This window comes from Periplaneta americana, chromosome 9 (assembly GCF_040183065.1).
Source record: "Periplaneta americana isolate PAMFEO1 chromosome 9, P.americana_PAMFEO1_priV1, whole genome shotgun sequence".
NCBI classification, from domain to species: domain Eukaryota; kingdom Metazoa; phylum Arthropoda; class Insecta; order Blattodea; family Blattidae; genus Periplaneta; species Periplaneta americana.
The window spans coordinates 74,119,337-74,132,620 of record NC_091125.1 but is presented as its reverse complement, the minus strand read 5'-3'; the positions used below and the strand labels follow the sequence as shown (position 1 = coordinate 74,132,620).

At 34.6% G+C, this 13,284-nt stretch overlaps 1 protein-coding gene across 2 annotated transcripts in view; it reads right to left on the bottom strand.

Annotated features, from left to right (window-relative positions):
- Snx1 (sorting nexin 1) overlaps window positions 1-13,284 on the bottom strand; it is a 56,995-nt gene extending 43,711 nt beyond the window's left edge. The window contains exons 1-2 of one of the 2 annotated variants that reach the window (XM_069835070.1): window positions 12,958-13,284; window positions 2,936-3,013 (exon numbers count right to left, since the gene is read on the bottom strand). In XM_069835070.1, coding sequence (XP_069691171.1) covers window positions 2,936-3,013; window positions 12,958-13,053 — 174 coding nt within the window. In that variant the 5' untranslated portion in view covers window positions 13,054-13,284. The remainder of the gene's footprint in view (window positions 1-2,935; window positions 3,014-12,957) is intronic. The other variant, XM_069835071.1, reaches the window with a different exon arrangement.

The window sequence follows — 13,284 nt, the reverse complement described above, 5'->3', positions numbered from 1 at the left end:
ACACGAATTCAAATCATGAAACTTTTGGAGGGCATAAACCATAACTTACAATATAATAATCAAAGATGTCACGAACTGCAATCACTTAATAATTCAATATCTGTCACCAACTGAGTAATAAAATGAGTCAATATGAAGGTATGTATTTATAAATTCACTGTTGCTTGAACAAATAAATATGGGTGCAATAAATAGGCCTAATACTGTAGGCTAAGCACTGAGCATACACCTATTTCTAGTTTTGTAATATGTAAAGGGTTTCTAGCATCTTACGCAGATTTTTCATACTCTGCTGAAAGTTAATTAGGCTACTGACATAATCAGTAAGTCTGCCCATACATGATGAATACAGCACTGAATCTAGTTTTAGTGAACTGAATGTATCAATTAAAACTAAGACAGTGGTACGACATTATGTGACCAGCTCTGATAAAGAAATTCCATTTAAAGCATTCAGATCTGCCAATGAGTGTTGCAAGAAATCTTGTTTTAAGAATATATCTGTTCCACAACCAAGTGTATTTTTACAATTAATTCTGCAAAATTGCAAATAGAAATAACCAAGACAATGTTGTTGTCCATGGTTTGGTATCATCTAAATAAAAAATAAGAGTAACTGACAGTAAATACAAAGGAAGGAGCTGGTTCGAATAAAATGTGTTTTCAATGCAAATGTGTCAGTATTGAAGGAATATTTTTAAACAAGATTGATTTTCATGAACTAGTTACCGGTACTTATATGTGTTAAAAAGAGAATACGACTGTTTTCGTTAATAAAAATTAATAATAATTAATATAAGGATATTTAACATTGTTTTTTATTCCATAGACAAGGGACAATTTTTAATGTCAGCTTTACATGATCTTATTTTTTTTACACATCAAAGTCCTTCAACATATAAGAATTTTATAAAAAAAAATAAAACATTTGAAGAAATATGATTATGTAATAATAATTAAAATGTGTAAACCTTAAAACAAAGAAAAATTTCTAGATTTGAATATTTCAAATGCAATTTACTGGAAATTACCATTTTGAAAAGGTGCCCTTTTTCCACTCATCTCCTTAATTAACTGAGAATCTGGGTGCAATAATAGTATCAACGTAAAAAAGTAGCTTTTGAGAAAAATTAGATACAAATATAAAAAGTGTTGGGCACAAAAATCTTTACATTTGGTAATAATTAACCTGATGTTAAGCAGTTATATTATATTAATAAAATTCAAGATTTATTAATACATTATATTTAAATACAGCTATCGACACAATAACAGCATTAACCAGCTAATGCTCTTATTGCACCCAGCTCCTCAATTCCATTACTCAAAATCTTCCAACAATATCAGCCCATAACATGCTCTACGAAACTGACGTTTTGTTAGGTTAGATTACACCCTGTAAGCTTGTACTGTAATTCCATCTCTCTAAACAGATGTTATTAACAAAGCACTGTCAATATACCTACATTGACAGAATTATGTTAGTTTAAAACCAAGCAAATAATCCCAATAAAATAATGAATATTACATTCATTATGTTGTTACGAAAGATAACATAATTATATGTTAGTGAGCATAATTATAGTTTCTTTATAGCATAATGGATTAATACATTACATGAACAAGTATCAGTCATTAAATAAAGTCACAATGTAGCCTAATATCATTAATGAAAATAGACTTTCTTGCTTCTATAATACTGCAAACTGCAAACATTTCTTATATCAACAGTCCAGTTCAAAAGGGAAACAACTCAAAATTTAAAGTTTTGAGAAAACTGCATCTTAAAGTTTCATGTTGCTGTGAAAAATCCAAGGATCACTGAAATTATTCCAAATTCTGTTAATGATGTTACATATAGACTGTAAGTTCCAATTAGAGTGATGTTAATTGCATTTTTCACAGCAACATAAAAATTTAAAATGCACCTCTAAACTTCAAATTTTGAGTTGTTTCCCTTTTGAACTGATCTGTCGATATAAAAAAAAAGTATTTTACACACTTTACTGTGATGCATAGACTTTTAAAACAATTTTATCTTAACTAATTTTAAATTAGACAATTTCTTCTATAGAACAAAAATGCTTTATAGTGCATTAAAAGTTTCTTTCACTTCACCACTCTTTTATATGGGGTGTCCTGTAACCTTTTAGCTTGGCTGAGTTGAGAATAAGTCATATTCTGGTGATACAGTATCAGCCAGGGTCAAGGAATGCCAATTGTCTGGCTATGGGCAGTGAGACACTAAACTTGTGATAAGACGAAAATCTGTTCTGTTCACTATGTGTACTTATCAGTAGAATATGAAATTCAGTGTTAAATAACGAGTGTTCAATATTAACACATTTGCAAAGTATGGATCGTGGGGAAGAGTGCACTGAAAGTTTCATAGGAAATATCCAAATTCTCCAGTGCCATGCAGGGCAACAATTCATAATATAGCAAGAAAACTTCGCATCACAGGTTCCATATTATATACTGGTATTGCATACCCCAACTTAAATCATTGCCATTTTTATTTACGGAATACTTTGAAAGAGGAATCCAAAGAGAACATCAGATAGGAGACTTTTGTCATTCCACATGAACTTTACCATGTGTCAATTAACATTTTTTGAAAGAGCAAACTATGTTTTGAACCAGAAGGTTGGCACTTCGAGACACTGATGTAACACAAAGTTAGTTCTACTTCACACGAAAACCGCAATGCAAATCCTTGGCTTGCTATGTAGGAAACACGGCATGATGAATGCCAGCTGCAAACTAAAGGTGATGGGACACCTCGTATTTAGCATAAAATCAAACTCCACATCCAAAAAATATGTTCGAATATAGTAACATTCAATTATTTCCAATTGGTTACTGACGTGAAAAGTGACATTTATTAATGACCCAACTTATTCATCATTCATTCATACAAACAAAATATTCATACCTGTGCTAGTTGAAGTTTTGGGGCTTCTGAAGCCCCATTAAAAGGACATTGTTGCTCATCATCTAGAACACCTACATCCTGAAAGTATATTCTTTATATTGATATTTATACATGGTGACAGTGTTTCAAAATATATATGTATATTAGATTTTAATGGTTTGGGCTTTAGAGAGACAATCCAGGATAAATAAGTTCAGAATAAATTTAAGGGTACGTACAGTAATAAATCATAATAACTATCTATTTTTCTTTAATATACATTTTATACTTTGTTGTACAATGTACAAGAGTAGGCCTACATATTGTGATGGTGCTGAAAATCGATGTAGAACTTTCACAGGAAAGAAGAATTTCCAGCACAACTGATACCAAAGAGCAATTTTTGGCATACAATCTGTCCATTTCACTGAATTTGGACAATAATTTCTCCGAAACTCTGGGATGGATTTAGTTGAAATTTAGTATTTTCGAGTTAAGATGCACATGAAACTTAATTTTTACTACAAGAAAATTAATGGCGACTTTACTTGAAAAATAATACACAATGTTGTTATACTCGAAGCTGACAATTTCCCAAGCCACACAAAAAAATAATTTTCTTGCATTAAAGTGACGAAATGGTACAAGCATTATGTCTCAAAAGCATTTATATTGAAAAAATTAATTATTTACACAATAACAGTACTACCTCCAATAAAAATTTCAGGAAAACATTTACGACCCAATAATATTTTGTATAAAAATGTTTTCTGGAAAATTAATAAGCTTACAACTGTTACGAAAATATTGCAAAAAAAAAAATATTTTCTACAGAATTAAGTCCCTAACCGAAAATGTAAGACAATATTGCTTAATGACGTATACATAAGTTAATTTGTAAAATAAACGTAACCTTAGATGTTGCAAAACAAGAGCAAAATAAAAAGTTTCTGCTCTTCTGTAACAACTTTACATTTCTGTACTCTTAGAATTTATTGCTCAATTCGCATCTCAAGTAATTTAAATGCCAGGTAGGACCATTCAGGATTTCCTGTTTATGGGGCGCACAATGGACCATTTATGCCTAAGTGTTTTAGTAGTAGTGTACGCCCTTATTGAAGAAGAAGAAGAAGAAGAAGAAGAAGAAGAAGAAGAAGAAGAAGAAGAAGATCGGCCTTTGCAAAAGGACTAGATCCTCTTCACCTACTTAGTAATAGAATTATTAGAATTATTTATTAGGGTAAAGTTAAGGCCATGAGGCCTTCTCTTCTACTTCACCATAAATCAACTTGAGGTACAAGGTAATTATTTGAGCTGTTAAGATTACAGATTATCAAAATGGTTTACTTCACAACTTTCTCTTTGAGAGAGAGAGAGAGGGGGAGGGAGGGAGGGAGGGAGGGGGAGGGAGAGAGAGAGAAAGAGAGAGGGAGAGAGATGATTCCTGAGGTTATTTGGAACAAAAAATGTAAATAAATTAATGGGTTCACATTCATAATTACGGAGTTACAACACATTTTCAAAACACGTCAGTGCTAGGCAAGTTTGTTGCCATAACTACGTGCACCTTGTTAATAGTGGCTATTTATTAAGCTGTTATCTCTTGTGTAAGTTACAGCACGATGTCTTACAAGTTCTCTTCTGACGAGTATGCTGATATGGTGCATATTTTGGGCATATGCGACAGTAATACGAAAGGTGCTGCTGTCGAATATCACCATCGTTATCCTGATCATAGGATTCTCAGCATTCGTATTCAATACAAAAGAACTTGTGGCGATGTGCGAAGATGAAAACATTCATGATGTAGTAGAGTGCAGTCCACATACTAGTACAAGATGCCTAGCCAGCCAGTTTAACATTTCACAGTCCAAGGCATGGAGAACTCTTCATGAGAACGTACTGTATCCTTTTCATTTGCAAGAAGTAGGGCCTATAGCATTTAGAACCAGAAGATCGTGCCCAGTATTTGCAGTTTTGTAACTGGTGAAATGGTAATCGGCAGCGGTACCGCTTTATAATGTTCAGTGATGATGATGATGATGATGATGATGATGATGATGAGGCATAGTTTACACAGAACAGAATCAACAATATGCATAACTTGCATGTGTGAAGATATAATAATCCCTATACCACGTTACAATCTAATTTTCAATGTCGATTCAGTCTCAATATGTGGTGTAATATTCTGGATGACCAGCTACTGGGACCGTTCATTTTCCCTGGACACTTAACTAGTGAGCTGTATGTTCACTTTTTACTAGAACAGTTACCACAGCTTCTTGAAGATGTTCCTCTGGCAAGAAGACGTCAAATATACTTCCAATATGATGGGGCACCTGCTCACTTCTACAGCACAGTAACAACTCACTTGAATCAGCAATTCTCACAGCGATGGGTTGGTAGTGGAGGCCCTATCACCTGGCCTTCCAGATCCCCAGATTTAACACTCTTAGATTACTGCATCTGGGGGTAGATGATCAGGTTAAGGTACAAACACGCAAAGAGTTGCTTCAACGCATTCTGGATGCCATGACGACAATAAGAAACAAACAAGTGAAGCTGCGAAATGCTACATGTGCAGTTCACACCCGTGCAGCTACTGGTGCATATGATACAGTAAACTTAAATATCCTTTTATCAATTCTTAATAATCTACATTTACCAGGACAGTTGATTGCTCTAATATATAACCTTATGTCACATTACCTCAAGGTTTGGCACTTAGTCCTCTACTTTTTAAATTTAATTATATATACATTAAGTAACCTACCATATAAATCCTACAGATTCAAAATCCCCTATATCCATTTTTACAAATTAAAGGATTTTGATAGTACCTGGTGGCATATAGAGGGGATTTTCAACCTAACAGTGACTTTTAACAAACCTTTCACTTTAAATTTAGTGGCTTCTTGAATTCAAACTATGTAAGTCATCAGAATTCATTCTTGGCAAGCAATTTGTGGCCATAAATCAATTATGAAGTAAATGGTCTTTAGGTGGTTTTTAATCTAGAGGATTCGTATGTTATGTATCTCCAAAACATTTCTTTTTGCTGATGACACGGCTGTATAGATACTAAAGATACAATATTAAGGATTTTCATCAGAATCTCCTAGATCATCTAAGAGATCTTAGTCTCATTTCGCAAGAGTTATTGAAACTGGGATTAGAAATCAATTCTCAGAAATTCAAAATTTGATCCTATCGACGAAAAAACCAGCTAAGGAAGAAATTAGACTAGATGGCATTTCAGAAGGCTGTCAGCTGCTACATGCGCTGTAGCATTTCTGGTATGTGACGTCACAAACTTGTATAGTAGAACCAATCAGAATCAGTCTATAACAAGTACTTCCAGAGTTTGTTTGTTCACGTGTGAGTGTTTCAATACACTGAATAAGTAAAACTAACATTTACTGTGTATGTGTAAGATAAATAAATGAAAGAAGAGACTGTAAAAAGACAAGTATTGCACAGGCAGGCATGGAAAATAGTGTTTAAGGTGTATAATTATTTTAAAAACGCTGACGAGCAGAACGCTGTCGACCATCTTGATGCTGGCTGCAATGTTGCCAATGCGCAAGAAACGACTGCAGAAGCATGTAGTGTGGGATTGAGAACCATGCAAAGAATATTGTTAGTGAAGGAAAGAGGGTTTGTTTGGTGTCATGCTTAAAGTAATCTACGGCTAAGGTCATTATTGTCTTTTGATAATTTAAATTCTCTCCTGCGCTATTTGTATCGCACGTACGCATGAAGTACGATGTGGCAATGTTGTAAGCTGCCTTGCTCTCTCTATCTGTCTCTCTTGACGCAAACGCTAGCAGACTACAGCCTTCCGAATTGCCGTCGACTCTAATTGTATCCATAATCATACCATCACTACATATCTCCATCTTCAAGTTTTTAGATATTATATCATCGCTGCACCTCCAAAATCCGCGTTTTATAAAAGATTTTGAAAAGAAAAATGATGAAATTATACCGAAAGTAGCTTTGAAAATGAAGGGAATTAGAAGTGGCAATGCTTTTTTCTTTGTCCTGCAAAAAAAAAAAAAAACAGCGGATTATGGAAGTGCAGCGACAATATTGGAAACCACAACTTATCAGGAAATGCTCATTATAATTATATTATACAAAACCACCAATCTAAAGCGGCCATATTTAAGCATATTGTATAGCTGGAAAATCATGGGGTAAGCACCCCAAAGCTCAGAGTCTTATATAATAATTTGATACAATCAGTACTTTAATATGGGCTAGAAATTCTCCCACATCCATTCAAACTCATGCAAAATAAATTATCTTCACTAATATATACTGCTCAAAAAAATCGGTGGAATAGGATTTGAAATTAATTTTTTATTAAACAATGAAAACTTAGAATATTGTTTTTAGTACAGCATGAATTTCAGACACTATATTTAAAAGAAATTACTTTCCATGGCAATTTACAACTAAGTTGTGGTCAACAATGGTCATCTTACTCGATACTGCACAAAAAGTGAAAAATCTGTTTCTTTATTCTAACAATCATGAGTTCTCCAATCTCTACATGGATTTAGTACCTCGTGTGGCCTCCATGAGCATTAATTACTGCTTGGCATCTATGAGACATGCTTCTCACAAGCTGCCGAATGTTGACTTGGGGTATATTCATCCACACTTCATTAAGTGCCACTGCAAGCTCTTCGTGATTCTGCGGCCTTCGATGGTGCCTATGGATGCGTCTTTAAAGCATATCCCATATGTATTCAATAGGATTTAAATCTGGCCAATCCATTACAGGAATTTCATGCTCGTTCAGAATGTTCATGGAGATGGCGACGTGGGCTCTTGCGTTGTCATGCATCAACACAGATCCAGCACCCATACATTCCATTACAGGCAGAACATATTGTCGCAATATAAGTTACTCTCAAATAACCAATTGCATTTAGCCAGCCAGGAACAATGGTCAGAACAGTTTTCGTTTCTAAGCTGATGCTGGCCCAGACCATAACTGAGCCCCCACCAAACCCGTCAATTTCAAGAATGTTAGGTTCAGCAAGACACTCTCCAAAACGTCTCCAGATATGTAATCGTCCATCATAGGAAGAACCTTGATTCGTCTGTGAACAGTACTTGCCTCCAATGTCGAAGTTGCACAATTTACATGTTCCAGAGCGAATCTTAACCTTGCTCGCTTGTGATGAAACTCCAAACGAGGGGCACGTAGAGGTCTCCAAGCTCTCGAATTAATTCCCACAATCAATTCCTGACCATTTGATCACTTATTGCTATTCCATGTACAACCTGAGGTCGTTTTGCAGGTCACGAGCAGTGGATATACACAGACGCAAAGCAGAAAGAACTAAAAATCTGTCTTGATTTCCAGTTGTCTTTCGTTTACGTCCTTGCCCACATCTCCTTTCGTACTGCCTTGACTCCCTATAGGCTGTTTGACAGCTCTATACACAATTGACACATAGTAACAGAGGCATTCATCCCTGCTGAATGAGGTTGACAGCTCATGCGACTTCAGCTTCCCTGATATCAACCATTTTATAGTTCCTTTGTAATAACATCTGAATTAGACCACAACAATGACCAAAGTCTCTGATATGTTCTAAAATGGCCATAGTGAAACAGAGAAGATGAAGCTAAATCATATTGGTTTGCAGCATGGATGGATTAGGCCTACTATCTGGTTTCCATGAATTGCGATGAAGATGAAAACCAAATGTCATGTTTCTTGAATAGAAAAGATGTTAACACAAATGGTGGTATCATTACAGCACAACTATTGCCTTATACCAAGAATTTACAGCAGTAGACCTATATAATATTACCAAATAAATTTTGAGAGTGAGTGGTAAACCTAATAAACTGCTTGTATTTCAAGAAATGCAATTCCATAAACTCCTCACACCACAATATGTTGCCTGTCACAATTGATCTAATAGCCTACATCAAATCTCATTTTCCCCAAACTTGTTGTTGTTGTTGTTTTTTCTAATGCCAGGCATTTGACAATAAAGTCATTTGACCTCTTGCACTCCAATATTTTTCAAAGATATTGTCATGGTTAGCCACTGACACACAGATTTTGAGATGTTCTGAATCCATTTCTTGATTTGAGTTGCACAATGAACAGTTAGGAGACTGATATATTCCAATTCTATGCAGATGCTTGGCCAAAACAGTCATGGCCTGTTGCCAATCTAAATGCAGCTACAGACAATTTGCATGGTAAATCGGGAATCAACTGTGGATTGTGATGCAGAGAGTTCCATTTTTTCCCTTGAGATTGTGTTATCAAATTTTGTTTGTTGAAGTCTAAGTATGTAGATTTAATAAACCTTTTCACGGAGTAATATGTAGATTTAGTAACAGGTTTGTAAGTTGCAGTGCTGCCCTTCTTTGCTAAAGCATCCGCATTCTCGTTTCCCAGGATTCCATAATGGGATGGTATCCATTGGAATACAATTCTTTTATTGAGTGTTATTAGTTGAGAGAGCATTTTATTTATTTCTGCTATTTGAGATGAAGGTATGTGTCTAGAGACTATTGATAGAATAGCTGCTTTGGAGTCTGACAATATAACTGCATTTTTAAATTTATTGATGTGGCAGAGAAGATTCCTGAGACTTTCACTTATTGCAGTGATTTCTCCATCAAAACTTGTTGTTCCATATCCAAGAGATCTATAAAGTGAGAAGAGACAGCACGTAACACCTGCACCTGCACCTTGTTCCCTGGAGATCAAGGATCCATCGGTGTATAAATGAAGCCAATTTTTTGAAGGGTACCTAATATTAATTGTCTCTAAAGACAATTGTTCCATTATTTCAGTGTTTACTTCTGATTTCAGTATTTCTTGTGTTAAATGTAGATTATACTCTATATTTAATAGTGTTAAAGGGTTTGGTTTTATTTGTAAGTTTTCTTTTAAATTCGGGATATTGATTTTCTGTTTTAATTCTTGAACCATGGATATGAAACTTTTTTGAGTTTTTAATGTATGGAGAGGATGTATGAATGCCAATTGTTTCCTGGTAATCTGATAAGTTTTTCATATTGAATCAGTGCTTTTTCTTCTATTATCATTTTGATGCTGTTAATATTAGTGAGGAATCTCATAGAATCTATTGGAGTTGTTTTGATTCCACCAGTGACGAGACTGAGAGCTTAGTTTATGAAAAATGAAGTAATTAAAATTTCTCCACAGTACGTCAGCACCGGCTGTATAAACATTTTGTATGTAGTGTTCAAAGTATTTCTGGAGCATCCCCATTTCTTTCCTGCTAGTCTTTTCAGAAGGGAGAATCTTTTACCAGCTTTTTCAGAAATGTATTTCCAATGGATGTTCCATGTTAACTTGCTGTCGAAAATAACTCCAAGATATTTGGATTCATGTCCTAGGGAGGTGTTGGCCATTGTATCGGATATTGAATTCTCTTTCTTTTTTACCAAGTGAAAATATTTGGTAGTTACTTTTGTCTAAATTGAGTGTCATCAAATTTGAAGTATTCCATTCATGTAGTTAATTAGAGCTTTAAGAGCAGAATTTTGAATTTTGTCTGTGAGATCCGGAAGTCCACAAAACTATATCATCTGCATATAGTGCTGTTTTCATATTTGATTCCTCTAATAGAGAGGGTAAGTCATTTATATAAATATTGAATAAAGTTGTGCTGAGGACAGCGCCCTGGGGTAGACCTCGATATGTTTGTCTGTAACTAGAAAGTGGGTTATTGAATTTAGTAGCAATGAATCTTTGACTAAGGAATTCTGATATCCATCTGAACATATTGCTGGAGATACCTAATTTCTGGAGTTTTAATAATAATTTATTTCTCCAAACAGAGTCATATGCTAATTGAAAGTCAATAAATATTGCCAAGGTATCTTCTTTTTTGTTAAAACTGTCTTTTATTTCTTGGCCGAGACGTATGACTTGTTCATTAATAGAGTGTAGTTGTCGAAAGCCAGCTTGTCTTGGTGATAAACTTAAATTATTATATAAACTAAGCAAGGAGAACGTCTACGGGCCAAATTCTTCTTGGCCAAGTTTTGTAACTGTGTTCGGATCACATTGTGCAGACACCTCCATTCTCTCGATTCCAAGACAGGCTATCCATGCTATTGTACTGACCACCTATATCATTATTATAAACCATACTGGATTTGATATTGTGATCTGCAGCAATCATGATGTAGCTTACCCAAGAAAATATTTACTGAATCTGTTCACACCATTCGGCAGCCTCAAGATAATATTATTGAAATTTACACACATGGTTCAAAAAACGATTGATGTTACAGGAGCAGCAACACAATGACCACTTCGGAGAAGATTTCACTCCACTAGGATAGCTAAAACTTCTCAGCTGAAATTCTTACAGTTAAATCTGGTTTGAAATCTTTAAGGGAAGCACAACATGCTAAAATTTACATATTTATGGATTCCATAAGTGCACTACAAAGGCTTACATCGACCAGGTCATGACTAAATTACCAATGAATTTTGTCCACTGCAAACAAATCATACATAACTTACAACAAAATCACAATTATAAATAATGTTATGGCTTATTTAACAACGCTCGCAACTGCAGAGGTTATAGCAGCATCGCCGGATATGCTGGAATTTTGTCCCGCAGGAGTTCTTTTACATGCCAGTAAATCTACTGACATGAGCCTGTCGCATTTAAGCACACTTAAGTGCCATCGACCTGGCCCGGGATCGAACCCGCAACCATGGGCATAGAAAACCTGGCCAGCGCTATACCAACTCGCCAACCAGGTCAACTCACAATTATATCTATCTTGTTTGGATACATAACCATCAAGAAATCAGGGGAAATGAAGTTGTTGATGAGAAGTGACTATAGCTACTAATTCCCAATCTATCTATATTTATCTGGAAGATGTAATCAAAACAATATATAGCCTATATTATTATGAACAATTGGATTAGATAATCTAAAAAAGATTCCTTGGTTTATTATAATCTACATCCTTTGTCTAGAATGGAAATATCCTATATTATGAAAGTAAAATTAAACGTTACTTTAACTCCTCCTCATTGTTACAAAACTGAATAAAAGTCTCTGCTCTTTGTGAATTTGGTGACATTAATCATGTCCTAGTTGGCTGTACATACCAAAGCCAGAACATCCCAAATTTTATTACTGAAATTTATACTATTAAATAATATGAACCTTAGTGAGCTAAATCTTTAGTCGCGCATCATTAACGTCAAACAGACCTTTACATCTGAGAAAATGTAAAATGAAACGTAATCATTTCTGCTCTCGCGTTAATTCACACACGGGTGGATGAAAACTAAATACAGCTGTTGTGGATAACAAAGACATTTAAATCGGGTCATTTTGCATAGAACGTCTCAAAACAAGTTAAAAAACAACACGCTTCTGATATCCTGATTTCGCACGAAAGAAACCTAGCTTGTACTACCGGTAGGCCTACTACTAAACAGTGCTGATTATATACTGTTGCCGAACAACGTCTACAACTAGTTGAAATGTCGAGTAATAACTCGAGGATTAATAAGAAAGGTGCCTTACATTCTTGTCCCATAATGTTGCGACACCATTGTATCGGTAAGTTATGAAGTAGACAGTAGACGCTTCTCAAAAATGTCTTAAACAAAGTCCCGAAAAGCTAAAGATTATAAAGAATACGTCGAATACCGACATAAATACAATTAATAACTACATAAGCTATTTATCTTCAAAAGTTTCAGAAATGTCAAGCCTCAATTTTACAGAAGAAGAATTGTTTCACAAGCTCTACTCTAGACTGTAAATTTTACTACGAAGTGCAAAAGTAAACTAAAATTTGAATCCTTATATGTTCGTTTAAAATACACACTGATCAAATATGCATAAATGGACATTCATTTCAAATTTATTAAATAGGATAAATAGCTGTCAACAAGTCACATGATTCCTTTTCTATTTTAACCAAAATATTTATTAAAGGTAATACAAATACATGCAATGAGAAAATGGTTATAATAAAAACTTCACCTCAATAGCTGAACTGAACAAATCTTCATTGTCATCATCCCGTTGTTCAATATCCACATTATTAAACAGAGGAGGAGGTTCCCTGTCGTCAGCCATATTTCTAAAACAGACGGCTTTCAACGTTCGACTTCTATATTCCGATCACCCTGAATCTGAATCTGAACCACCACAGAAACTGTACCAGAGATTTAAGACGAAAAAAAAAACAACTATCCATGGTTACTGCAAAAGCATTTAGTTGATAATTCTTTGACAGTATTATAAATTCAAATATGCAAACAAAAAAAAGATATAACTTAAAATTAAAATAATTTTTCTGGGCGCAGA